Source organism: Anser anser (genome assembly GCF_964211835.1).
Source record: "Anser anser genome assembly, chromosome: 1".
In the NCBI taxonomy this organism is placed as follows: Eukaryota; Metazoa; Chordata; class Aves; order Anseriformes; family Anatidae; genus Anser; species Anser anser.
Window position 1 is genome coordinate 155,984,423 of NC_139720.1, and position 27,028 is coordinate 156,011,450.

The 27,028-nt window shown below is 43.4% G+C and overlaps 1 protein-coding gene across 12 annotated transcripts in view; it reads right to left on the bottom strand.

Moving 5' to 3' along the window:
* FARP1 (FERM, ARH/RhoGEF and pleckstrin domain protein 1) overlaps window positions 1-27,028 on the bottom strand; it is a 224,700-nt gene that overhangs the window by 9,181 nt on the left and 188,491 nt on the right. For all 12 annotated transcript variants that reach the window (XM_083851708.1, XM_083851718.1, XM_083851715.1 and 9 more), the window contains 11 exons: window positions 26,462-26,595; window positions 15,444-15,525; window positions 12,532-12,769; window positions 10,617-10,747; window positions 7,718-7,786; window positions 5,689-5,778; window positions 4,694-4,776; window positions 4,222-4,334; window positions 3,576-3,739; window positions 869-976; window positions 112-263 (listed from right to left, as the gene is read on the bottom strand). In XM_083851708.1, coding sequence (XP_083707834.1) covers window positions 112-263; window positions 869-976; window positions 3,576-3,739; window positions 4,222-4,334; window positions 4,694-4,776; window positions 5,689-5,778; window positions 7,718-7,786; window positions 10,617-10,747; window positions 12,532-12,769; window positions 15,444-15,525; window positions 26,462-26,595 — 1,364 coding nt within the window. The remainder of the gene's footprint in view (window positions 1-111; window positions 264-868; window positions 977-3,575; window positions 3,740-4,221; window positions 4,335-4,693; window positions 4,777-5,688; window positions 5,779-7,717; window positions 7,787-10,616; window positions 10,748-12,531; window positions 12,770-15,443; window positions 15,526-26,461; window positions 26,596-27,028) is intronic.

Below are 27,028 nucleotides of genomic sequence, written 5' to 3' on the forward strand. Positions count from 1 at the left end.
TACATGCCTGTATTGCTAAATCAGTTTAGTGAACTTGGCACTTAGTAACCTTGTTTGAAAAAAAACAAACTGGAATTTTACAAAATTCTGTCTCACAAAAGACTGACTTACCTTTCAAATGTGTATTCACTTTCAGCCCTGAAGTAGTACACATGGGATTTGAAATGCAGCTTGAACACATAATCTTTGTGAATGTTTTCAGATTCAGAAGGAATGGTGAGTGAATATCCCAATAAAGGAAGGCTGGCTAAAGGATGATTGTCCTGAAAATAAATGATGAAAAATGCAGAGAGATCAAATGTTAACAGGCAGGGAGAGCACATAAGTGAAATGGAAAATAAATATAAAATCATTTCAAGGCAGTTGTGTTTCTGAATTCACATGGAAAAAGTACCAGAGTACCAATGGCAACAATCTGAATTGTTTGGTAATTTCAGTTTGCCCATCTTTAGGGTTCCTTACCATACAAATCTTCTGCAAGCTAATCCTACCAGTATTTCCTGGTAAGAAAGTTGTCTCAAGTCTTAGGCTTTCACTACTTTCAAGATGACAAGCTTAAAGCACCATTGTTTGGCACCTGCAGAGCACCACACGTGTTCATCCCAGGCTTGCAAACACCCACTCCTTTAGAAATGTACTCACCAACCTGCAGCATTCTCTGTTTAAGTGCTTTTGCTGAGTATGGCATGTATGAACACATCATTTCTCTATCCTGCTTATGTGTAAAATATCCTACTCTTTTTTCTTTTCTTTTTTTTTTTATAGCGCATAAAATCTAGCATTGAGGATTTCTATAACAAAAGTGTAAGCTAGCTGTTGGAAGTGTCAGGAAACAAGTGCTCACGCACAAGCTCGTGCAGTATGTTACCTGGTGCGATTTATAGAAGAACATACAGAAGTTGGTGAATACCACCCAGAGCTTCTGCCACCCGTTGCTGTTTTTGAATTTTCTTAGGAGATTTCCGGACAGCTGATTCTGAAACAGATCAAAAGTAGGCAAATAAAACAGTGAAGTGCACATTGCAGAGGTGTACAAGCAGGTGGAAAGTAGCCAAGCCCCACATAAAGGATGTTTGCATTTCTGCTTAGCTTATTTAATTCCCTCAGTTTGGCTGTAAGCTCAGAACTAGAAATACCTGTCGTTCTTTAAGTGAGGTTTGTCTGCAGTTTAATCACTGTAAGGAAAATCAGCTGCTTTTACCTCATCCTACGTGACCTTGTTGTATGTGAAAGTGGTTTGGTCAAATGGATGTATTTTTCTTCCACATTTTTCTACTATTAAACAGCAGTTAACTTAGTAATATGTTTTTGTTTGTAGCCGGGTACTTCCAAAAACTTCAAACTACTACACTTATACATTTTTTTTTTAATTAAGGTGGCTTTCAGTAAAATATTACCAAACATCAGTCAGTCTTGTTATCCTAGTCTTTGTTTTTTTTTTTCAAATGATACTTAAATAGAGCAATGAAAACAGAAAGTCTGACATGAATTTGTGATGTAAAGGAAAATTATGACATACTTTGGAATTGCAGATAGAGATTGAGCTCTCAGTACCCAGTGAGTTAACGCGGTAACTTTCCAAAGATTTCAAAAGCAAGGACTATCAACCTTGTTCTTAGCTGGAATTTGTATATTTTACAATAAGGAGGAGGAATACAAAGCACAAGTATTTAGCGGCTGGCTGATGAAACTACTCTTTGCACTCATCTACTGTAAATTCCAGCATCATTGTACCTTGCAAATGATGCGGAGCTCTCAGTGAATTATTACTTCTCCTTCCTTGTTGCATATTAGGGCTAGCACATCATTCTCATTACGTAATGCAGAAGCTAATAATTTAGTTTGTAACGCTTAATATTCAAAGCCTGGTGGTCTTGATTTATCTACTACAAACTAAATATTCTTGCAAATACTCTCTTTTCACCAGTCTTGGCTGTGCGTTAAAGCCTTTGCTTTAGATAATCCCGTGCTCTGCTATGAGGACTGCTGACGCCGTGACCTAAGTTACAGGCATACTCCTTAATTTTCTGTTACCTCATTACTCTGGAGGATATCATAAAAGGACAGGCTTTGCATTCGGTACCAGCAGACATATGAAATGGAAACAGGCCGCTGATCACTGATCAGTCCAGCAGGTAGGGAAGTACAGTCACTGACAGAGAGAGGATCTTCTACCACAAGAAAGACAGAGAGGAGGGAGAGACACAAAGAAAATAAACGATAATGCTGAAGTGAAAGGCACCAACAGAATGACGTGAGCGTGAGTGTGACCTGCCACACACGAAGCAGCAGTGGAGCTGAAGATGTTGTCACGGAATAACTCATGTCTCCAGGGTGTGTGTTTGGGCTTCACCACCATGTTTGCATACATTTGAGTCACGGGGAGGAACAAAAGTAAAGAACAATGAACCCTGATCTCAGGTAAAAAAGATTTGCCTAACTAAACATTTTACTCGTTAGAATAAATCACCAGTTTAAATTTACTTTATATCAATTTATAATAAGCCCTATGCGTTAGGGGAAAATATGAGAGCTGGTTCCACGCTGAGCTATTCCTCCTTTGCAGGATATACAGGCATAGAGAGCAGAAAAATGCACCTGCATGGGAGCAAAATGAGGCTCTGTACTTAGCATTTTTTAATAGTTTTCTGAATTTTGACGATTTTCTTTGTCAAATTCCAATTTCTTCTGCTTAAAAATAGAGGCAAACTCTGAACACCATCTGTCCTGGCATATCCCTGAGTTCTGAGTCAGGGCATCTTCTCCAGCACAACAGAGAGCTGGTATCTTAGGGCTGCCTCGTGAGTGGAAGTTGATAGAGCTTTGAGATTCCTTTTACCACTTTCACTGAGCCTAAACCTCCACGTGATGAGGACTGCGATAAAGCATTCAGAGCTCCCTGCGGTGTCTCTCTGGTGAAGGAGGAACACCGAAGCAGACTTGCCACCTCACTTGGAACAAACACTGAACTAGGAGTCTTTCATTTTAATCTTTGAAAAGCCAATGTCTAGCTCTTGTCCGTTAAGCACAGAGTTAAGGAACGTGTTTCAGATTGGCTTAGCTGTGATCAGGGGAAAAAAAGGATTTTTATTTTGAGGTGGAAAATGCAAATAAAGAAAAAGCAGATGGGACTGAGCAATGAGACAAGGTTCCAGAAAAGATGGCTAGGTAAAGAAAGTAAGTTAGTAATACACATAATCAAAACTGTCTGCAGCAGCTAAAGACAATATCCTTTCAGCTCGAGCAATGACTTAATGCCTCTGTCAATGAAAGCATTAAGACAGTTTGACCTGCTTTAATTTTTCAAGAGCATCAGCACTTTTTGGACGGTTATTTCTATAAGAATTACTGCTCTAACTGATTTCGAAAAGATGCACTGAGGGATTGAAAAGTGTGTGCCTTGACTGAGGGCTTGTGCCATCGTTTGAGGGTACGGGAGTCAGTTTCACAGGTGTGCCTGGAACATCCCCGAGAGGAAAGAGCGGAATAGCGCACTTATTGAGGAGGAGCAAAAAGGAAATTGTCATTCAAGAGCACATCTGGAGCTGCAGTTCAGATTGTTCTGAGGCAGATACCTCCACAGCAATACTAAAGTCGATCATTGAAACACTGGTATTTCTGTGCCAGCAGACGTGCACCGTAGTGTTGCCACGGTGTGGTGACTGACGTTCGAGTGAGGTGCGGGATGCACTGAGATCGTCCTCAGATTCCTGGTCTACAGTAGTTTCATCAGGAGACTCTATGAAATGCAGGGAAAAAGCATCTTTCTTCCTCTATGCAACAACATATATAACTGGAAAAATTAAACAAGTAAGTCTGTTCACAATCTTGTGAACTAGTTTCAAAACACACTTTTAGAGACAACTTTGTGCAGATGTTAAGTAGATTATTTTAACGTGTTTCTGCAAGTGTTAGAATCAAAGACCACTATGCTTCATCGGAGCTTTTAATACCTTCCAAGGACAGGCACTGCCCAAGTCTTGTACAATACTTCCTGAAATCATTATGCTTAAGTCACATCTCTATTCAGTGAAACTTTCTGCTAACATCAACAAAAACATTACAATGGTACATACATAAATATATATATATAAATATATATAAATCACTTCAAATGTATCAATTTGACTTGTGGCCAGCATGTATCACCACTCTGCATAGAAGCAATCACCAACTATACTGACTAAAATTAACAAAACCTCCTCTCTAGCATTTACTTACTATTGTCAGGTGGGCTACTAGCCAGCAATTCTGGTGCAGGGCCACTGCTTTTCTCTGCCAGGTCTATTGCCATCTGAATGTCCTCAGTCCATTTGTCCATTTCAGAACGGGTACTAACAAGGAAAATTCAGGTTTAAATTGCTTTCGTACAGGCTGAAAACAAACTCTAAGAAAGTTGAACTTCATTTTAATTTAAAGAAACAAATACAGACATGAGATGCTAGCTTTTTCCTAATAATTTAGTTTTGGTTCTCACTTGCACAATTGTAACTCTGTTTTGTCCCATTCACTTATCTGGGGGTTTGTGCGTGCAAATGACTTTCACAAAAGAATATGCCTTTGAAATTGTTTTAGGAGCAAATCCAAACAAAATGACATCTGTTTGCTTACCTACGTGTCCCACTGTGAAAGTCACAAAGAAATATACTTTACAGTTCATCATTAACTGTGTATGTTGTCTCCATCGAATTACCTTGCTGCAACTATGATGGACTGCTGTTGACCTCGAAGTGTTAGGCAATGAGGAACCCCCCATTCCTCTTCACTTTCTTCTATCTAAGAGAAAAGTCAACATGCAGTCAGACTATAGGAAGTAATCATATTTCTTAAGTTGAAACAGTGAACTGAACAAGCTTTTACCATTAGGGAAAAGAAACGTGAGATGGTCACAAACAACTTTTTGAGCTAGAAAAAAGTGGTGGCCTGAAAGGTGAAAAAATCTTAAGTTCTGCAATAACCTTTTAAGCCAAAAGCATGGCTTTCTGTCAAAGAAAGGAAGGCAATGGTATTTTTATATGGGAGTGCTTTGGACACTCAGCATAGCACAATACTGCTGTGAACCAGTCATGCCAAATGGACGTCAATAATTGAGTAGATTCCTAGAAACGTTAGATAAAACTTGAAGCCTCACCACCGCTGAGAGAAATTCAGTTACTGTGGTAGTGATTATCTAATTCAATATCAGGAAAACAGTATAAAATAGATATGAGAACATGAGAAGTTCCAATGAAAATAATGGCGAAAATGGAAGTTTTGAAACCACCAAGAACATTTGCTAAATCATATAAGAACTATTACTAGCTATTGGGCCTGAATCGTCTATTTTCCAGAAGAATTGCAAAAGGGCGCAGAGTGACATATTGCTGCCTGCAGTTTCCCACTACCTTGGCTTTAAGATAAATGGATAGAAACACTAGGAAACATTTTTTCATAGGATTGAAATTGCCACTACTGATTACTTGCCTCATACAGTGTTTCTATTAGTAATTGGTTATGAATCACTTGTAAGAATCATGGTTAAATTTATGGTCTGAAAAAACAGAGGAAAAAAACCCCACAACTACAACTTCTCTGAATCAGAGAACAACCCTTTGCTACTGCTCTCACTCCAGCAGAAACTGAGCAAGCAGTAAAAATGGGACCTTAAATAACCATTTAAGCATGAATCCAAGCTCTTATTATACTTACTGTCATGCCATACAGTGGCAGATGCCCATGGACTTTAAACTGATTTGATGCTGTCAGGCCTCTACTTGTGTACAACAAAATATCATTAAACTAAAAAGCAAGAATAAGCATTATTAGAATTATGTTGGCACAGGGAGAAAAATATCAGAATAGTAAATACAAGAAAACTATCCAGTACTGGAAGTCCTAATGCAAGAATCCAAAATACTGGCTTCTACAATATCCCTTGTATTATCCCTAATACCTAGTAGTATCATCTTTTACTATCCCTGCCTTCCTTCCCATCTAGTCTCAGGCACGTTCCTACAGTTTTCCATTTGATACCTTCTAATATTCCCTTAATGATCTCTGGGTCAAAATTAACAAGCCACAGCAGTGAAACCCCGTAGGACATTTCATAGTCTGGGGCAGTGTGAAGCAATGGAAGATAACCCTGTTTCATCAATACTTTATTCTGATTTGCGTGGAAAGGAAGCATGCCCCAAGACAGGTGTGTCCACCTCTGCTCTTCAGGTGGTTATCTATTACTCCACATATTTGGAAGGAAGCTGTGAGACCTGTTTAATGTAGGTGACTTTAGGTTAGAAAAGTCAAGGTGGAGTGACTGACTGTATCTTGATGTGTAGAACTTCCTGCATGTAACAGCAGTTGATAACATGTCAAATGACCACCTGCATTTGGTTGCATGCTGTAAAAAGAACCGTCTATTTTCCCTGGCCATGGGTCAAAAGATGTTCTTCTCAAACATGACTGTTGCATCAAGAGAATCTTACTCTGTGGAGGGAAACAACTCTCACCACAGAGTTCTGCAACTGAATAGCAATAATTCATGGAGTGATGTGGATTGGCCACTAGAGGGGGATTTGATTTTGCCAATAATTATGAATGTATTTGGAGTCACAGAATACTGATTCAGGCTTTTATCTCCAAGAAAGATTCTGGTCCTTGAGGCAGATGACAGACTTCTCCGAGACTGCGAGCAACTGCCAAAACTGAGATTGATTTAAGAGTCTAGTCTCAATCTTCAGCGTTTTATACAAGTATAATATCAAGGCATCATCTGGTAATGGGAATGGTGGTATGCAAGGAAATATGCACCATATCCATTAGGCTTCCTCTTTAGCACCTTTAAAGCCAGAGCATAATCTTACCAAGGTAAAACTTGGTTACATGTTGGGCTCATTTGGGAGAGTAAATGCTAAGCACCCCATAAAATCTAGCACACTTGCAAGCTGTTCTATACATCTTCACCTTTTGCACACAAGGAGCCAAGGAAGAGTGTTTCTGTCATGCTGCATTGGCTCTTTAATGTTCTGCCCCACACTACCAGACTGTAAAATCTGCGCACTCTGCTGGGCATCCCAGTCCCCCGGCATCAATGGCTGAGCTGCAGCAGGACTGGGGTCCAGGGAGCAAGTCAGCTTTCCAGGAAGAGAGGAGAAACCATCTGGTCAGCTCTTGTGGATTCCAGACTGAATGAGATTGCTGTAACCTGAAAATGCTGCGAGTGATGGTGGGAGGAGATAATTTTTCCCAGTGAAAGAGCTTCTAAATGTATCTCCAGGTAAAGGCAGACCCATCAACATGCTAGGCATACCTGGGCTGAAACTGGATGGTTTGTGGAGAAACTTGTTTCTGTAATGTGTTCTGAGAGCATTATGTGGATTATCTTTTATATCACTCAGAGTTATTCTTTATCTTCTTTTCTGGACATGATCACTAACCCTGGTGCCACTTTTCATTTTGTAATGACTCTGCTTATATGTAAGACAATGTTGCTAGGAGGTATTATTTTATCATGGTATTCACAGTGTCATATAAAAATAAATAGTTTTATCTTCGTAAGCAGTGACAAAGAGAATATTGGTTTTGGAAAGAAATATATATTCTTAACAAACAGCTAGGTGATGTATTTTGTTGACTTAACCAACTGTTTAAAAATACTTACTGTAATTCACAGTTACAGTTTGCTTAATAGTTGCCTACAGTTACATTTCAATATATAAAGAAAAACTGCCTTCTTGCTTACCAGAAAGAACATTCGTTGCTGTAAACCTTTTCCGGACAATTTACTAAGACTGCCCAGTCTAATGAACTCCTGTAGGAAGCAAATACAAAACAAATATGTATCTTCTGCCAAAGTGCTTATGATTCTTTAGTATGCAAGAATAAATATGACTACTTGGTCATAAGACCGACTTGATTATCAGTCACCAAGATTTTTTATTTTCTTTACTAAATATGTTAAAAAATTTTATAGGGTATTTTCTTTCCATTCTCAACTGTCTTTAGCATCAGCTGCTGGATAGTCTTACATTCATTTCAGGAAAATTCAGCTAAGCAAAATTTTCTGTACCTAACATTGATTCTTTCAGACAGCTACCTACTTCATCAGTTTTGAATGAGTATTATTCTTAGTACAAATGATGTAAATGCTAATGATAAGTTGGTCTGTACGTTACTTATTAATATTATATTATACAATTATTAATATTATTATTAATATTATATTATATAATTATTATATACTTAGACACTGGTCAGCTTCTGTTGTGTGTACAGCATACACAGCTCTTCACTGAGGTGAAAAATCAGCTGAACAAATCAACATCAGCAGCAGGAAAGGAGGGAAATTGGTCTGGCAGCGTGAGCTATCCTAGTACAGTCCATGTCAAATAATACAGTGCATTACTTCAGAGGAAATTGTTTAAAAATGTTTAGGGATGTAATTATACGAAGAGTATCACAACCAGAACTTTCAGAAAGCTGGGGTCTCCTGGATTTATTGTGATCTATAACATAACTCCACCGTACACATACCTGAACCCATCAAAACATAATTTTTCAGTCACTCTCTCCAGCTTCTGCCAAGAGGTTTATATTTATTTATTAGTCTTTTGAAGGTCATTCTACTCATATTGTGCATGTAAAAGGCATATAAAGCATCAGAATCACCTGCAGCTTAGCAATAAATTAGCTGTAGAAGATTGATCTGGTCAGAGAGATGCTCCAGTTGCCTTAGGGTTGCTGTGACGTGTCCAGCCCCCTGCCCACATTAAGTTAGGGCTAAGGGGTGGAAAAAGTGCCTAGAGAAGGTTATTCCTTCTGTCACAGCAAGCTCATGGTACCAGAGAGGCCACTGGAAGCTGCTGCTGGCCACCACGTAATATTAATCACAACTACTATTTATGTAGTACTACCTCATGGTCAGTACTACTAGGCCTAGCTCCACCAGGGCAAGCACTGTGCAAACCCAGAGAAGAGCTCCAGGCCATCACCATCTGCAAGCAGAACCGACCGTGGGATGCTTTAATATCCAACATGGGAACCAGGCTGGTGGCTGCAGAGACTGGGGCACCGTGAAGACGATGGTTACCCAAAGCCACCGTTAGGACAGCCGAACCACAGGCCTAGCACGAGAGGCCTCCTCAGAGGTTCTCCTCCGAGATGTGGCACTGGGCCAGCTCTGGGTAACACATAGGCATCATCGGCACTGCTCAGCAGCATCTGCCTTCCAGGCTGAGTGGCCAAAGGGCTGGAAAGCAGCAACGTCTTGGGCATCCGCCAGAGCGTGGCAGCCAAAACCTTTCGCCTTGGCAGGCAAACAGCCTCTGCCCCCCGTCTGCCGCCTTCTTGAACTTCCTACGAGAGGAAGACAGCTCTGTCTTTAAATAGAATAGGGCAGCAGAAACAACCGGTGACAGCATTTAATTTCATGTGATGGAGGATGCACAGGCTGGGAAGCGTCCTGAGGGGCTTGCCAGGGACGTGCATGGTCTGTGGATCACTGGAAAGGAGCATGAGCCACAGTGGCTGCTGGAGGGACGGGGAGGAGGCGAAGTGAGAGGGTGGGGGACTGCCACAAATCGAGAAATACCTGTGCTCAGCTCCACTTCAAGCCCCTTATCTAAAATGTTTTAATCCTTGAACGAACAAGAGCACAGAGAGGCCAGAAAGCTGCCTCTCTGCCAGGAGCCCGTGGTGGCTCTAGGCACGGACACGGCTCTGCAAGCAGACCCCGGGCTGGATGGCCAGGCTGCAGGGCACATTCAAGCACTGCTGTACTTGCAATCCAATCCAAAACTCATCTTTTATTCCTAGCTGTTTCCCAGAAATGTATGAGGGGCAAGAACAGTCTAGCGATACATTTTCTGTTGCCACAAGCAGTGCCTTTGTGTATTATGCACAGGAGTCAGGGAAATAAGGAAGAAATCACTTCTACAAGACAACTCTCAAGCTTGCAGGCACAGATACGTGTACATGGAAAAGCAGAAAAGGTTACAAATTCTGCAGAGGGTCATTTATTCTGAAATAAGCCTGTGTTTTAAAAAAGCATGGCAAGTGAGGAAGAGACGTCCCCATTCCTATAACATAATTAAAAGTATTTACTTAAGGCAACACTGTCTCAAAAAACACTGCCTAACATTACATGTAGACTAAAGAGACTGCTTGTCCCCAGGGCCACGAGTTTCAAAGCCAGGCATGGTGAGCAGGCTGAAGGTCCTCCAGCACAAATGTCTTGCTTTCCTTTAATCTGCTACGCTCTAGCACTGAGGATTGAAAAAAAAATAAGGGCAGAAAGAAATGAGGAAATGTGCAACTGCTCACGCTCTGAATGCTGCGATAAATATTACATTTTTACTGCCTCTTGTAATAGATGTTTGGAATTGCCTACAACCATCCAAATCTATACGTAAGATAAACCTAATAAAATCAGTAAAAAAATAATAAGGATGATTGCTTCTTCCCATTTTAAAGGCCACTGTTTTCTATGGTATTATTATGCTTACATTTGATAGCTTTTTGTGAGAAAAAAAGGCTCATATGCGGAAAGGCAATTTCACAGATGCTCAAAAAAAATCAGATTTCTAAAATATACCTAATGCTTTGAAATGATATCAAACCTTGGTCACAATTCTGTTACTTACCCTTCCTGGGATCACCAGATTGTCTATGCCTATCAAGTCTTTCTTGAGTTCGTGCAGCTTCTGGAAGTTCTCCATCTTTATCATATTGCCGTGGAGCTGAGCCACCATTTCAGAAATCTCAGCCAAAGCAGCTAGATAACAAAACCGTGAAATGCTTATTATAAACTTACAAGGATGTTCAAAAAGAAAGACTTTTGTCTGCTGCAAGCAATTCATGAACATCACCTTCCCTATGACACCCTTTTCCTTCACAGAGTAATAAACCTGCTTGGGCAGACTAAAACCCACACAAACTCTGAACATCATCTTACTAAGGACGGAGTGTTGTAACGAAAAGACAGTCAGTTTCTTGCTCTATTTTAGCTACAGAATCTTTGTAGGAATAGTTGAGTCAATTCATGGCACCAGTCAAAAGATTCTGCTGAAGTATTTAACTCAGGGAACTGGGCTGAAAATCACTTTATCTTTTCTGGGGGGCCAGCGCACAGACTTGCTCCCTGTGCTATCACGTACATGAGCACCTGGATACACCTGAACTGACAGGCAGCCTCTGAATGGGCTGAACACAATCTTTGACTGAGGTTAGTACTGGAAGAGGAGTTACAGCCCTCTGCATTTAAAAAATACAGCTAATGGCACAGTAACAGTGGTTCCTCCTTCTTATATTGTTGCTCAGAGCACAGTTTATCCACACATTAACAAGAGACCTGTGTTCTCTGCTGCCTGGCACGTGGTGGGATTCACATCCACATCTCCCCTTTTCTTGCTGCCTTTACACCCTGACCTTTAACTAAAATCTGCAAGCACCTTAGTAAAAGACTGTGCTCCCAGAGCGACGGTGTCCCCAAGTCACACTGTCCCTTTTCACCTTTGAATCCTGTGTTAGTGTCCATTTGAAAAGCGGAGCAGGAATCAAACCTCGATGGTTGGTGCACTCTGCGGGGGGGTGGGAAACAGCACATCACCCTCACCGCAGAGCCTTGGCTAAGAGGCATGAAGGCACTACTCGCTGTACTCCTTGAGATCTTCCAGGCAGCAGCTACATTTAGGCAAACATCTGTGTCATGCAGTACCACAGACCTCCGTGGCATTTCCTATCGCCACAGGTCAAGTTACCTCCCTATTTTGTGTACTGCCTCCTGCGGGTCTCGTTGCAGGGAACTCAGGCAGCCAGCTCAGCTAACACCATAGAGCTTGGGGCAGCCATCCTGGGCACTGTCTCCTGCCCATTCCTTCTGTGGATCTGCCCTGAGTGCTAACAGTATGGATAACATAGGTATCATTAAATTTAGACAGCTTACAATGGGGAGGAGGAAGGGTACATGAAAGGAGGAAAGCAAATCATTGAAAAGAAATAGCAAGCAGTGACCTCAGACTACAGGAAGAAAAATTCTTCACATTTGGAAAAAAAAAAACAAAACACGCATGTTGGCAGCTTTGAGTTCTTGAAACAAATCATGGAAGTGGTAATAGAACAAACTGTATGTCTGGAAAAATAATACTCTCCCGAAGACATAACAACAGCCACTGCACAGGGTCAGACCAAGGGTTCACCTGCCAACGCTTTGTGTTCCCAGCAGATATCTAGGGAAAGCTGGCAAGCACAAGGCGAGCACATCTGGTGTGTCTCCTGTGTTCTTTCCCGACCTCCCAACTGTTTTCAGCTCAAGAGACTTCCTGAACTGCATGCCATTTCTGCATATTTAATAACCCCCAGCAGCTTTCTCTTCCAAATGTTTGTCCAGAGCGTGCCACAATGTGTATACAAGGACAACCTTAGTCCTACCTCTGCTAGTCTTCTGAGTGCTTGATTTTGCAACTCTTTGAATGTAGGCTTACTTTTTTTGGGTTTAGTTTGCACATGCACCTCTAACATTCCCCAGCTCCAGGAACTGATGTCTTCTCCCTCACTTACCTCTTGAATCCCTGAAGTCTACGTGGGCTGGTGGGTAATGTTTGCAAAGCCTCTCCATTATCTGCTTGTAGTGCATAAGCCTGTGCAAAGGCCTGAGAAGAAAGGTATTGAGGGGCAAGTAGCAGACTTTCTGTAGCTCGAAGTCCCTGCAAAAGGTCTCCAGCTTGCGAGAGTTCTTGATCCCATTCTCCAACTCCATTAAAATCTCATTGTGCTTCCACAGGTGAATTGTCAATTGCTTATAGGCACAAAGAAAGAACAAGCACATGGCAGAGCTATTAGCAAACACGGTGAGATGTGACTCATAAACATTGATCCCAAACCTGTACCAATAAAAAATCCAGCTATCACAGCAGCTGGGATTTTGCAAGCAGAATCGCTGTGCAATACAGTGCCTCTGACATGCACTTGAAAAGAAATGTCATTACTAATGAGATGTACACCCCCCGGACACTGCTTTCACTGTAAGACAAAAGTACACGAGTGAACACAGCTAACAGTCTCGCGTCAGGGAGAAGTCCAAAGGCAAGGAGATGACATAAACATAGCTCGTGCAAGCTGGAGCAACAAGGAGAGAGAGGAATCCAGTGCCAGGAAACAAAATAGGATTTTGTAGGAGGATGAAGGTATTTAAGTGCCCCAGATCACTGAGGTGGTTTTGGAGAATTGAGATGTAGGCAACTGGACTTCTGGCTTCTGTTTCCCTGTTGTTAATGAGAAGTTGCATCTCCTGGGAATCTGAACAGACACACACATACAGTTCTCCAACAGAAATGGCTATGTTAGAGTCCTTCATGCTTGGATTACGTCCTCTTCTGCTTAGTGCAGTCTCTAAAATGATCCCACTGGTAGTGGGAGAGTTATGCACCGGCAAGTGAATGAGGTTTGCATGAAACATGTAACTTCACTTAGGCCCCAGAATCACAGTTCATTCATGGGTCTCATCTAAAACAATTCAGCAGTATTTTATTGACAATTAACGTAGGGGTTTTGTTTGTGTTTTACAGAAGGTGACCTGAATCTTCAGGGTGCACAGAGCTTCTCTGAGCAGCCAAATAGGGTCTCCAAACACCTGGCAAAATATTAACCAGCAACAAATCAAAATCGAATGTGTATATTGAATGGACTTCAGAAGACAGTTTGGCTTAATCTAGAGCTTGTGATTTTTGACACATTTCCAGTCAACTCCCTCTCCCTGCGATATGTGACATCTTCACCAGAAACACGACTTCCCTGCAGTCTTCACTTCATCCCTAGGCTACGTATTTGTCCTACGGGCCTGCAGCTCTGACAGCAGGCAATGACACCGCAGAGCCCTGGGACCAGTACAGAGGCTGCCCATTAATTACTTGACTTCTCTCCTAAGTTAATTAAACAAGGAGTGTCAGTTTTCAGATCTCATGATAAAGACGTAGAGTTTTAACTAACTTTATCGTTTCCTATGCAGTTCCTTAAGTCAAACTGGGTTTTGCCTCCTTCCTCTGCATTATCTGTTGTTATCAGCAGTGGTGACAGTGATTTGCTTATCGAAGCAAATGGAACAAAATCCTCTAATGGGAAAGGGAGAACAGCAAAGGTGAAAGCACACCAATGGGTCTAAGCTACAGTGAGGTTGTATACTGTCTTTGGGCTAGTGCCACTGAAGGACTTGCAGGCAGTGAAGGACAAAATTTAATGTTGCAAGGTACTGAGAGCAGGACAATGTGTCAGGAGCTCACTGAGACTCCAAAAACGTTGTGAAAAGGTGTATCCCTTTAAAGAGGAGGGGTGGGGGTAGAAAAGTCCCCCTGCGTTTCTTGCAATGCATCTGAATTGTGTCTTGAGGGGAAAAAGCTGTTCCTGCTACTGCGGAAAGGGTAAGACTGCTTTACTGGTGACAAAGCTGTCTATGTCCTGGGGACTGTGAATCAAGACTTCTACGTTCTCTTTTTTCCCACTTGCTCTGTAACTGCTTCCATGCCACTTAACCTCCCTGCACATCCGTCTGTCCTTCTGAAAGATGCGCTCAATACTAACTACCATCTGAGGAGAGCCATAAAGTCCAAACTGCCCTTTCCTCCAGCCAAGGACTCAAGGCTGCTGAATGCACAAGCGGCAGGTGACCAGGGAAGGATTTATCCAGTAGTTTGGAAAGCACTTGGAGGTCCACATGCCGAACGTGTAGTGCTGTCCTTTGCCAGACACTGAAGGGCAGACTGGATGCACAGACACATTAACAAGGTGAGCTGTGTGTTATCTGTCCGTACTGTAAGAGTCCATAGGGCTCCTGTGCCTGCCTTCCACGCAGTTTGTTCCAGCTACCGGCAGTGCCTGGCTTCACAAATGCTGCTCCAGGCAGACCAAGAGTGGAAGCACAGCCCACAGGACGTTACGTTTCGATTTACTGCTCATACACATATTTTTGCTTTCAGCTTTAAAGCTGAAAAGCAATTATTCATTCAAAAATCTTCCGTCTAACTTGGCACCGTAGCGCACAAGTAGAAGTTTCCCAAATCAAATCAAGATCCAGGTTCCAGTCACTGCTCCTGCAATATTTTAACATTTTTATTTGCATGCACAAGTAGGCACAGTTGGCGTTTGAACGATCTCTTCGGAAATAAAAATTCTGATGTTTTGTCTCTTTATTTGAAAGAATAAAGAACTGGAAGTGAAATGTTCCTGAACTTTTGTGTTTATCGCTTCTAAATTTGGGGAGGGGGTTGAGGAAAGGGGCTGTGCAATTTAATGTCGTCTTGCGATTCTGCAATCTCGGTGCTCACCCAGCACTTGATATCTCATCAAAGGAAACTGGTATAGCATAAGCTTTGATTAAAATTGGCAAAAACCAGCACAATAGGCAACATCACATGAAAACAAAATGCAGCCTAATTCTAATCCATGTCAAAGCATAATGGTTATAGGATCATTCCTACCTTCATGCTCTGGATGTTCTTTAGCATAACATCCCCGATTCTTTGGTAATCTCCTTTAATGTGAGCATTAGAGCGGCCTTCCCTGTCAGCAACAGAAAGATCGCACACTTCAGTCAGGCAATATAATCACTTACACAGAAAGGAACTCAATAGCTCATTTCTTTCAAAACCCTAACCCCCGTGCTCCTCGGCTCGGGAGCGTGCGAGGCATCTTCCTGACGGACGCGTGACTCCCAGGGACGGTTCACTCTTCACCCAGCCTGGCTTGCACTCCTGACAATAGCGAGGGCAGGCACTTAACAGAAGGATTAGACCTTTAAAGAAAATTGCCAGGGTTTTCAAACACACTAGAGGAGGCTGGAAATGCCTTGAGAAAAAGACATCAAAACACCGTTGCGATACATGGGCTTAGAGCAGAAGGACGATGTTGTTAGGAAACAAGAACTGCACCCCAAAACAGGAGGCTCCTGCTCTGAAAAGCTTTCTGCTTGTGCAAGGGACAGTGGGGAAAAAATAATCTGCCCAGCATCTGGGTTTGACTCATGAGTGTTACATACTGGCAGAGAACTGACTTTCAGTATATCACTTTTGGTATGAAGACTGCAAACTGCTCCCCTCCCACCCAGCCAGCTGCACTTGGGTGGGTGCTCCCTTTGGGAGAAGCCCAACTTCTGATGAAAAATATGTTTCTGCTTCTAAGCCCATGTGCGAGACAGGCAGGGATGTCACATGCTGGATGAGTCCAAACATCATTTAGAGAACACCAGAGGAAAAAAATCATGAGTATGAGAACCTAACTGGTACAGATCTGTTCCAATTAAGTTCGATTTTCAAAAGAAAGTCAGTAGGGGGGTGAGAGGAGAAGCACTGCTCCCCTCCCCTTTCCAACTGCTAACACTGCATTCAAGGCTCCTGCAGGGTGGCTTTTTTTCAAGCTGTCCTCAACTTTGTTTTAAATCCAGTGCAATTCCCACATCTGCTTATTAGGAGACAGATCTATAGACAGAGCAATTGCAATTTGGACAAAGAAATGCACCTACCTTGGAAGAGGGCAGAAATATAAGCAACTTCTCCATGAGCCCAAGAATAACAGAACCTCTGTTTTGTGTTACTGCTAATGGATATATTGTTTTCCACTCATTTGCAGTAGTTTACTCTTTCAAGAAAATTGTGTGCAGTGAAGGAATAAATGGACAACCAGATGGTAAATCCCTGCCTTCCTCAGTAGCAGCAATTTAGCCAGAAGTCCCACACTCACCAAATCAAACAATGTGATTTGCAGCTGTTGTTAGGATATACTTTCCACTGGTAAGACCCATGGAAAATACATATATATATGTATTAAATCTCTACGTTATTACATGAATAGACATATTCAGACGTATTTTGTTTTGTAAAGACAGACATGGTTATGTTCATGCTGGATAACCTCTCTGCATACTTTTCTAACTGGGAAATGCAGAGGGCACAGATCATGAATGCTACATAGAAACATCCTCTACTTTATCCTTCCACAAAGGGTCTCAGCTGATAAACAAGGGATCGTTCCTTGTTCGTTTGAACAATATCCAGTGTCATAGGCTGCCTTTAATTATTTTCTATTGTGTTAAGTCTCTCAGGCACTCACACGGCTATTTAAGTAAGAAAAATACAGCTCTCCGTAAGACTTTTTATGTTTTTCTGAAACCAAAGGCTACACAGGGGTAGGAAGTCAGGCTGTGTCAATGGTAGCTGCAATTAGCATTGCCAATTTTGCAAAAGCACTACATTAAATAAACGCTGCCATAGTCAAAACTATGAAAGATAAACCTAAGAAATGGTCTATACTGCCAGGAACAACAGAGGTATGTATGTATGGACATTACAAGGCTACAGTTTCTGAATTACCTGAGGACAAAAGCCCAGTTTCTCTCTCTATGAAGCTTCTGTCAGCCCCCCCCGTGCTGCTCCCTCCCTTCCCCTTCCCCCATGTCCTCTCCATCCAGCAGCTCTCCCCACCGGGCTTTCCTCCGAGAGGCTGTAAATAAAACTTTCCAGCCTCTAACGCACTGCTCAAAGTGGCACATATCAAAGCGCCCCCGACCGAAAACCACAACCATTTGAAGTCCAAGGCAGTAGCACCGCGCTGGTGGGAAGCGAGTGGCAGCAGCCCTCCGCCCGTGCAGCCAGCAGGCAGCATCCCATCCCGAACGGTTCACGCTGAGCATTTGCACACAATCCCAGAAACGTCAAAGCCAGATGAATCTGTGCTGCTGCCAGGAACGACGTGGTGTTCGGTAATTATCTCTAGGAGAATTCTTGCTTTATGCGTTATTCTCTGGCTCTCTGGCATTGCCTCGGCCCTTTTTTATGTCTTTCCGTTTGATTTAATCTAATGGAGTTCAGCAGTTTGGTACCTTTCTGTTGTAGTGCCAAGATAAATATTAAGGGCATCATCGCAGGCTGTTATTTTTAAATAGAAAATTGCTTTTCTGATCTCAAGACTACACATCAGTTGGCTGAAATACTCCTTGCCAAGCTTGTATCCACCAGCTAGCTACTCAAAGGCTGACCCCAAGCCTACCGAAGTCACAGTGAGTGCTTCCACTGACTTTGTGAACTTCAGCTAATATTTAGTGCGGTTGCTCGTTGAACAGTCGGGTCCTTATTTCCTAAAAGTTGACCCCCTGGCCCCTCTTCAGCTCTGCCAGCACTGGCTGCTTGCACAGCATCTCATCACGTCAGCCACACGCACGGCATCAGGAACATTCCCCTTCATTAGCTTCTGCCCGAGGCCTCTTTTTTTTTTTTTTTAAAACAGTTTGTGGGTTTTTACATCTTGCTCAGCATCTTGCCAGAGAGACAAAGAGGGAGAGAAGAGGGATCCCCAAAATCAACAGCCTCTCTCCAGCAGCTGGCTGAATCATAGCAGCCAGGCCAGCAGATGTAACCTGTGCTATAGGCAGATGAGTACTGCTGGAAGAGGTAAAACCCTACGAAAATCCAGAAATGTGATGGCCAGGCACCACCCCTCATTCCAACCATTCTCCCTGCTTGATTCTTTATTTCCACACAAACGCTACCCCTTGCAACAGAGATGCTTTTCCCACTGGGGATGATGCATACGTACATGGGCTGTGATGCAGAGCAGAAGGGCGGAAAGCTAAAGCTAGGCGTGGGGCCAGGAGGGCAGGAAAAGGATGGCTTCACATCTACCTCCTAAAACCCGTCCTCCACTCCACCCCAGCTCTCTGCCTTGACTCCGCAGCAATCCCTACACTACATCACTCTTTTCCCCAGCTCCTCTACATGCAAATCCCAAATAAATAAGAAGAAAAGAACCTCCCCTGCCCAAAGAGCATCCAAACACACAGACGATTAAAAAAAAATCCAACCCATCAGATGGTGTCTTACTGCTTCAGAAGCCCAAAGCACAGAAGCAGAGAAGAGAGCTCTCCCTGCGGGGTATGTTTTGAATAACAACACTCAGCTTGCTGAGGGGGAAGAAGCTGCTTATTTGTTGTGCATCGATGGCTGAATCGTTCTTACTCCTTGTCTTCATGGGTCACTGTTTGGACACGGTGCCTATCTGCCAGTGACAAGCGACAGCTCAGGGAATAGATTCCCACAAACTTTCATCAAGGGCTGATCCTACAGAAAATGCAGAAGCTGTTTTCCCCACACATTATGTGCTCTTGCTCCATTTAGTGTGGGGAGGTCTAATGCTACTGAAAATGAGGCTGAAAAGTGGAGATACTGTTCTATAATAAGCTCATTTCCCACTTGTCTACAAACAGTCCCTTCCTTTTTACCATAACGCAAGTGTACAATTGCAAGCAAAGAGGAGGTGACCGACTTTTTACCTGGTAAGAAACTCAGAAAGTACCTTATATAATACTAAAAAAGGCCACCAGAGCCCACGCAAGCAGCTATGTTGGATTTTCCAATTATGCACGCTACTCAGTGCACATCACTGAAAAATGAATGAAAGGATATCTCGGGTCAGCCCATACTATCCTCAGCCCTCCACAAATGCCAGCAGAAGGCACAAAAATCTGATGGGGGTGGTGGCAAGGCAAAGGAGGGAAAGGTATCTCAATGAAGATTTCTTTCCAGGTCAACATAAAAACATAAAATTGCAGCCTTTCAATTGCAGAAAATAAAAGAAAGAAAAAAAAAGCAGTTGCAGCAAACGCTATTTGAGTGTGTGACCTTCTGTTACAGGCTTAGGAACAGCATCTCCCTCCTGGGTACTACAGCTCATCTTTAAGCACTTAGATCCTTTGGACATTTTAAGAGCACTACTAACCACAGTTCTAGTATTAAGCAATACCTTAAACATTCCCCACTGAAACTACCTTTTCCGTAAGACAAACATTTTGCAGGTGAAATACAGGAGTCAGTAAAAGCAAAACACCCTCTTCCTCTCTCACAGTGCTTATTATGCAGTGCCTCTCAGCACCCTGCCCATTAGAGATGCTGCTGCAGTTGTCCTTCCAGGCAGTAAGTGTTGCAGGGACACTGTTGAGAGCAGAGGACATGTACTGCTGAAGCCACCAGAGCTACCCAGAGCCCCACCAAGCCTTAGGGAAGCTATCCCTGTTGTGGGAGAAACCCAATCCACATCAAGTATGCGTTGCAATGCTTTTAAGCAGGAAGAGATCAGAGCAAGAAACACCTTGGCATGGACATCTGTACTGAGAACACCATGACGTTGTGGCTGAGAAGAGAACAGAGAAGCTGTGGATGCCCCATCCCTGGAGGTGCTCAAGGCCAGGCTGGATGGGGCTTTGGGCAACCTGGTCTGGTGGGAGGTGTCCCTGCCCATGGCAGGGGGTTGGGACTGGGTGATCTCTAAGGTCCCTTCCAACCCAAACCATCCTGTGATACCATGATTATGTGATTTCTCACCCTGCAGTGGCCCCTCCACAGAGGTGATCCTGGGCGCATCCCAGCTGGGAGGGCCACTGAAATGACCCTAACAGGGCTCTGGGTGTGACTGGTCAGGGACTGGTTATTCCTTTCCCATCACTTCAAACACATCTGGGTGTAGCAGATCTCTAATCTCCAGATGTACCCAAAAATGACTTCAGTAATACAAATTGTCTCCTTAAAATGGAGTTAAATGCACCAAGGCCTACTTAGTGTCACCAGGACTTTGTCTCAGGACTCCACATGGTGTGACCATGAGATTTGTACCCCAAATATATACCTCCTTGCACACCTTGTAAGACATTTCCAAACCTGTGCGTTCCCAGACAAGCCACCACCAGACATTGAGGAACCAGCTGAATCGTCAGCACTCGTGCGTTTGAGAAGGCAGATAAGGACTGCAGCTTTGTTTACACAAACCGTTTATCAGGCTGTTCTTCCTGACCACAAGTACTATTTCCCAAACAAAAAATGGTTAATAAATCAGCATTTAGCTCATCTGCCTAACACCTCTCTGAGTGCTTTTTATTACAGGTTTTCAAACTGGCTCCCATGAATCCTCAATCAGGACTCAGAAAGCCTCCTCCTTTCATATGCTAAGATCTAAGAGCTTTCTTGCAAATTGCCAGGCACACGTTTCGCAGCCACATCTGGCAGAACTGAGCGGCAGCAGCTTTCCTCAGAAGTGCCTTCGAACAGGGAGTCAAATCATCGGCTTCCCGGTGAGAAGATGAGTCTGCCCACATTTCTTGAAAGTACGTAATGCTTTTTCTTTCCAGCACATGGATAAGGCCCAAAACACCAATTCACACTTCCTAATAGGGCTTCCTGGGGTAGAAATGGCTATCCTGGCTTGCCCTGGCATTGCTCTCTGCAGTGCCTTAGTGATTGACTGAAGGGGTAAAATTTATGGCTCTCCATTTGCCTCCTCCTGTCAGAATTGTCAGAAATTTCTGTCAGAAACCAGTGTGGAAACCCGAAATACAACCACTTAAATGGGTGTGGAAAGATGAGCTCAATCTTTTGGCTGGAAAACATAGCTTGTGATCGCCCAAATGACAAGGCTATTAGACAGCTTACATAAATGAAGGAGCAGAGTGACTGACTTCTTGGATTCAGCTGGCCAGATGCTAACGGAGCATGCCACGCTCTGTCTGCACTGCCCACACCTCTTCCTCCTTACCAAAAAATCTCTCAGGACTCTGAAAAACAGGAGCCAGCTTTAAGGCACTGGGATATTGCTCCCATATGGTGTACCAAAAAGGGTTGGGAACTCCTGGCCTTGCACCCAGAGCCTTGCTGAGGGGCAGCTTGGCCCAGGAGTCCCGGTACCCAGTACCAGAGTGCCTGATGCTCTCCTCCTGGCTCGTGCTAACAGGACAGGCTCACGTGCACCGTCCTCTCCCACCTCAAGTGGCTGCCTAATCCTTTTCCCTCTTCTTCCTCCCCTGCTGCACAAGCAGGCAGAGCCCCGTGCCTGCCTTTCTCCATCCACCAAGGCCATCCTTCCTCTCCTTGAGGCACAGGGCCTCGGGTGGGTATTGTCACTCAGGAACATGGTCGGTGCCATCAACAGAGGGCTTGGCACAGCTGGGGCAACCGATGGGATTCCTGGGATGCTTCACTGAGCTGGTAGCAGCACAGCACAGGGATCAGGCTTCCCACGCAGGTGGGAAACACTGGCCACAGCATGCTGTTGCTGATCTTGTGATGCCACACAGTAAAAGCGCTGCGAATCGGCTCAGTTTCATGGCCAGAACCTCTGGCTGTGAAAAATGCAGTAAATTCCAATTTTCTGCAGTTGGCTATTGGTGTCAGCATCAATTCACATCTTGTTAAAAAACTTTCTCACTGAGATCTGCTGCTCTTAGGAAATGCAGTATGAAAAATGGGTGGGTTGTATGAAGAAACAAATCAGACCTGCCAGAATCTATAACTGGGTCAAAGGGTTTCCAGCCCTTCAGATGTTCGGTAGCAAACAATCTGCCTCCGAAGGCAGATTCAAACAGTTCAGAAGCCTTCGAGCAAGCCAGAAATGCTTTCAATAATGTGCACAATCTGAGCTTCTTTGAGCCAAGTACTAAAAGTTTATAGGTGTTTAAATAAATTAAAACCACAGAGTCATCACCAATGGTTATGAGTGGTCTTCCCCTTGCCTTGGTCCCTTCACAGCTCTTTTACAGAGCACCAGCTTCAGTTCGATCCAAGTCAGAGGCAGCAGGCTGAACTGCTATTTATCACAGAGCTGATAAAAACCAGCATCCTACTCACCAGGGGAAAACAGATTGCTCACAGTGGATGGAGGCTTTTCCTCTCAGAGGAGCTCCCACAACACACCTGAGTAGTTAGGGGCTTTCAGTAGCCTGAAGTCTACAATGCTTTCATCCAAAGGTCCTTTTTTTTTTTTTTTGTAGGACATGCTGCCACCCTCTGATGAATGCAGAGCACGCTTGTGTCTCACCTTCATTCCCCGCTACCTGGAAATCTAAAAGAGCTGGCGCACAAAATTCAGATATGAGTTGGCGCGAATCCTGACAGCCCCTGACTGCAGCAGTGCCACGGAGCTCGGTGGCAGCCAGGCTCACAAGGACCTACCTCTAGTGGCTGGGCAGTGCTCTGCGCTGTGGTGGTGAAACGTGTCGAAGTCCACTGCCTCAGAAATACCTAGGGCCAAAGATTGGTACAATCATGACAGCACAGGCATTGAGCTAAGTGACCTTGACCATGCTGCTGAAGAAATTCCTTACCACGTTGCCACCAGCTTGTTCTTCTACACACTGAGGGACGGTTTATTTTTGTCACTCACCGTTTAATTAAACACTAATCTCTATAGGATAGAGTTTATTGCTTGCAACTTATCTCAGCATCTGTGGCACCATACAAAAAACCCAACACCTCCAAAGTAACACCTGCCAGCTAATCCGCCTCCCTTCCAATTTCACATATTCAAATCTTCCAGAACCTTAAAAACAAACATTTACTCTAGGTAAACCCACACTGCTGGCTGCCAGCTGAGTCCAGGTCAGGAGAAGGAACGTGACTGCACTTCTGTCAAACGAATCAGAGCAGCTGATAGAGAATTCACGGCAGCTCTACACTGACTGTGGAAGGACATGCAAGAGCTGATCTGCCAAAGTCAGAGTGAGGTGCCCAGCTGGGACAAAGTTACCTCATCAGAATATTTTTGAATTGCAAAGTAACTTCACAGTAGATCAGCGCTTTGTATTGTAGAAAAACTGCAGTTTTAATATGGTATTAGGAGTCTTAAAGTGAGGTTTCCTGCTCTGTGAAACCATAGCCTCTGGACAAGGAAAAGTTGGAAAACAAAAGGCTTACTCAGCTCTAAAAGAAGCTAACTGAAAAGGGGGGAAAAAAAAGCCTAAATGTTCATTAAGAGTTTCTTTTTCCAGTGACTCTAGCTGAGTTCCTCAGATGCCTCACTTCAGTGCCTGTGTTTGGGGACCTCACAGCAACTGAGGCTCCAAGGGGGGTGCAGAGTTCTGTCCCTTAAATGCACAAATTGGAAAACACAAAGTTTTATTTGCAGTCTTTGAACCTTTTATGGATTTCAAAAGGAAAAAAAAATGTTCTGCATGGTTCGATTTTCTCTAAAAGTCACCAGATTTGCCTCTCAAGGTCTCTTCTTCTGAAGAAAAGCGAATGAACTAGATTCACACAGCATTAGCAGTCATTCATCATCTCCCCCTTAACACTGTTCCACCTCCTCACTGATGGGGGGCATTTGCAGTTCTGTATCTCAGTTCCTCACAGCACACTGGAGACCACCAAGATCTCTCAAGTGACTGAAGAATGGCTCCATCTTGTTTGTGTCATTTACAGCTGCAAAGTTAGCTGAAAACATTTCACACAAGTTTGTAAAGCCATCTTCCAGTGTGAATCTTGGAAAGAAGCACTGGAAACTGAAAGGCAACATGCCTCAGAGTAACAGGGGTTCTGTGAAATGCACTGTCTGCTTACACGTGCTGCTGTGGGCTCACTTGGCCTCATGTGCACAAGCTCAGAGGCTGTGGTTACCACCAGGCACCCAGGAGTTTGGCAGCTTCCTCATGCTTTGTGTCACGGGCATAGGAAGGCAGACAACAGTCCCGTGTTTCTGTTTCAGTACATACCCAGATATGCAGGGCTCAGAGGAAGGTGAGATAGAGAACATATTGCCAAGAAGCATACTGGATAAAACTGCATCCAAGAAATGCACTTACTACCAGGGTTACTCACTCCCTGCCTCTTTCTGTTGTTTGCTCATAGGTTACGTCTCAGTGTGGGTGACAGCTCACCTGAAAGTGAGATACTGGAGTGCCAAAATCATATGGATCAGAGCATCTTTGGCCAAAGTTGCATTTGACTGGAAGCTCTCAGAAACTGCATGCTACTTTGGCAATGCGTGAAATGAGTGGGACAACTTCTGCTCCAAACATTCGCCTATTGCTTCCAGACCCATGTATCAAGGGTATCAATGCAAGTTAAGAAGCCTGGCCAGTCTGACTTCGTACCAATCTCTTTTCCACATTACTCTTTATAAAAAAAGTGTGTTTTTCATCAAGCCCTTCTACAGGGAGCTGAATTCAAGTTAGGCACAGTCATTTCTAGCAGCTGTTTCCAAAAGCTGAGATTTGTTCTCTACTCTCTAATCCCAGTAGCCTAGGGTTAGGCTGTTATTGCAGCATAATTCAATTCTGAAAAACATCCCATCTGAGCAGGAAGTTGGCATCCACCTGTAATAACACCAGCAACCGGAAAGGTATGGAGGGAATCTATTTCAACATGTGCCCTGGGAATCAGCACCCATGAAACTCGCTAGATCAGATTGGTCTGATAGAGAGCAGAACTTGGTCCTTTACGAACTATAAATCTTCCTTTTCTCACCACTTCACCCTTCACCCTCACCCCGACTACTGTTAATCCTACACCGTGGGCAGAGAAACAACCACTATTTACAACATTTAAAGGAGGCTTCTTGAAGTACCCACCATAAATATTCCTTACTGAAAAGCAATTAACAGCAGCAAGTAAGAATCCTGACTCAATTAAAAGAGTAGCAGCCCAATGAAGAAAAGGAGATGCAGCCAGGGTTGCTGTGCACCACATGCCTTGGAAGTAAGCTTATGTCAAACATCAACCACGAAGTCCTGGCCAAGGATGTCAGCTCTGAGAGGCAGTCCCCTGTCCCCAGAAAAAACTCGCTAATTCTGGAACTGCGCAGGGTGGGTTTGGAAAGCACAAGTCTGCAGCGTGCTGTGTTCTCATTCAGTGACCTAGATCATCACAGTACAAGAGCTAAACTCATCCACTCTAAGATTATGTTTTGCTTTTGTTTTGATTCATTGGTTACACAGGTATTAAACTGATTAGCACTCATCAGGTCTGCCTGCAAGGGCACCCATTCATTGCTTTCACACCACTTTTCCACGGTCACTTTTGTAACTGAGAAGGAAAAGCTGGGTTCCCAGGACCGATAACCCACCATAAAATGCCGACACAGAGCACGACAATCCAGTCCAGACAGGTGTAATCAGAGCAAGGACAGGGCTTCTTTGCGCTGCCTCTGCTCAGACATCAATAGTCAAATGCACTGAGTCTTGCCCAGGCAGAATTACTCAATTCACAGCTATTTCACAAAAATGCCATGTTTTACTACCACTATTAAGCTAAAGATAAATAAATTTTAGGGTCAATATCCTTTCCTAATACTCTGTCAACTTGTAGAGGGTGCTGTGCACCCTTATTTGACAGAAAGAGGATTTGGTCCTTCACCTCCCCCTCTTTATTACTCATAAGCCTTGCTTGCAGCATGTTTTTTCAGCAGAGCGGCCATATAGAAACACTGACATTTAGCAAAAGAAAGCTTCATCCGGTGTTATGATCTCATTTACATGTGTCTGTACCTGACTGAGATATCTGAACAATAGAGTTTGTCAAGTAAACACGAACAAAGCATGATTCAATGTATGAATTCTGTTAATAAATGATATCTGTGGCTTTCACAAATTAATCACAACAATCAAATCACAAAGAATTAGCAAAAAGGGGAGTGCAAAAATGTTAGACTGCATGAAAAAACACTGCTAAATAACAAAAAACAATCTTACCACAGAGCAAGCCTCTGCTCAATTTCCTTGAGAAAACCGGTGTGAAATTTGTGCAAAGGTTCGAAGTTGGAGAAAATGAGATTTTTCAGTGTTTCGGGCATGCAATCCTCTTTACTCACGGCACTCTGAAACCACTGCAAACAAAAACAGAAGCGAAATTACCAAGCGGGTGGAATGCAGCAGGTATGAACATTTGCTGTCTTTAAGCACCTAACCCAGAATGGAGCTGTTTAGCTGGCACTAGCAATATCACTCAGGCTACCCTAACACTCCTGCATGCTGAACTGGTGCTCATATCAGTGGTCAGGCCCTGAGTGGGTGAAAAAAAATCTCCCTTCCCCTTGGCCATCAATCATCAAACCTCAAAAATTTTCTTCAAGCCCAAACTGGATTTACAAATATTGTAGGTGCAAGGGTTATTTTCTCAAGAGAATACTTGCAAACGTTCCAGCAAGACCGCAAAATATGCTCTGCATTTTCTTTCGCTGAGTTCTGTCTGAAACCCCTTTGACAGGAGTTGGTACAGCAAACACTTGTGGCCACATTGCTGCTCACAGATAGAGAAAC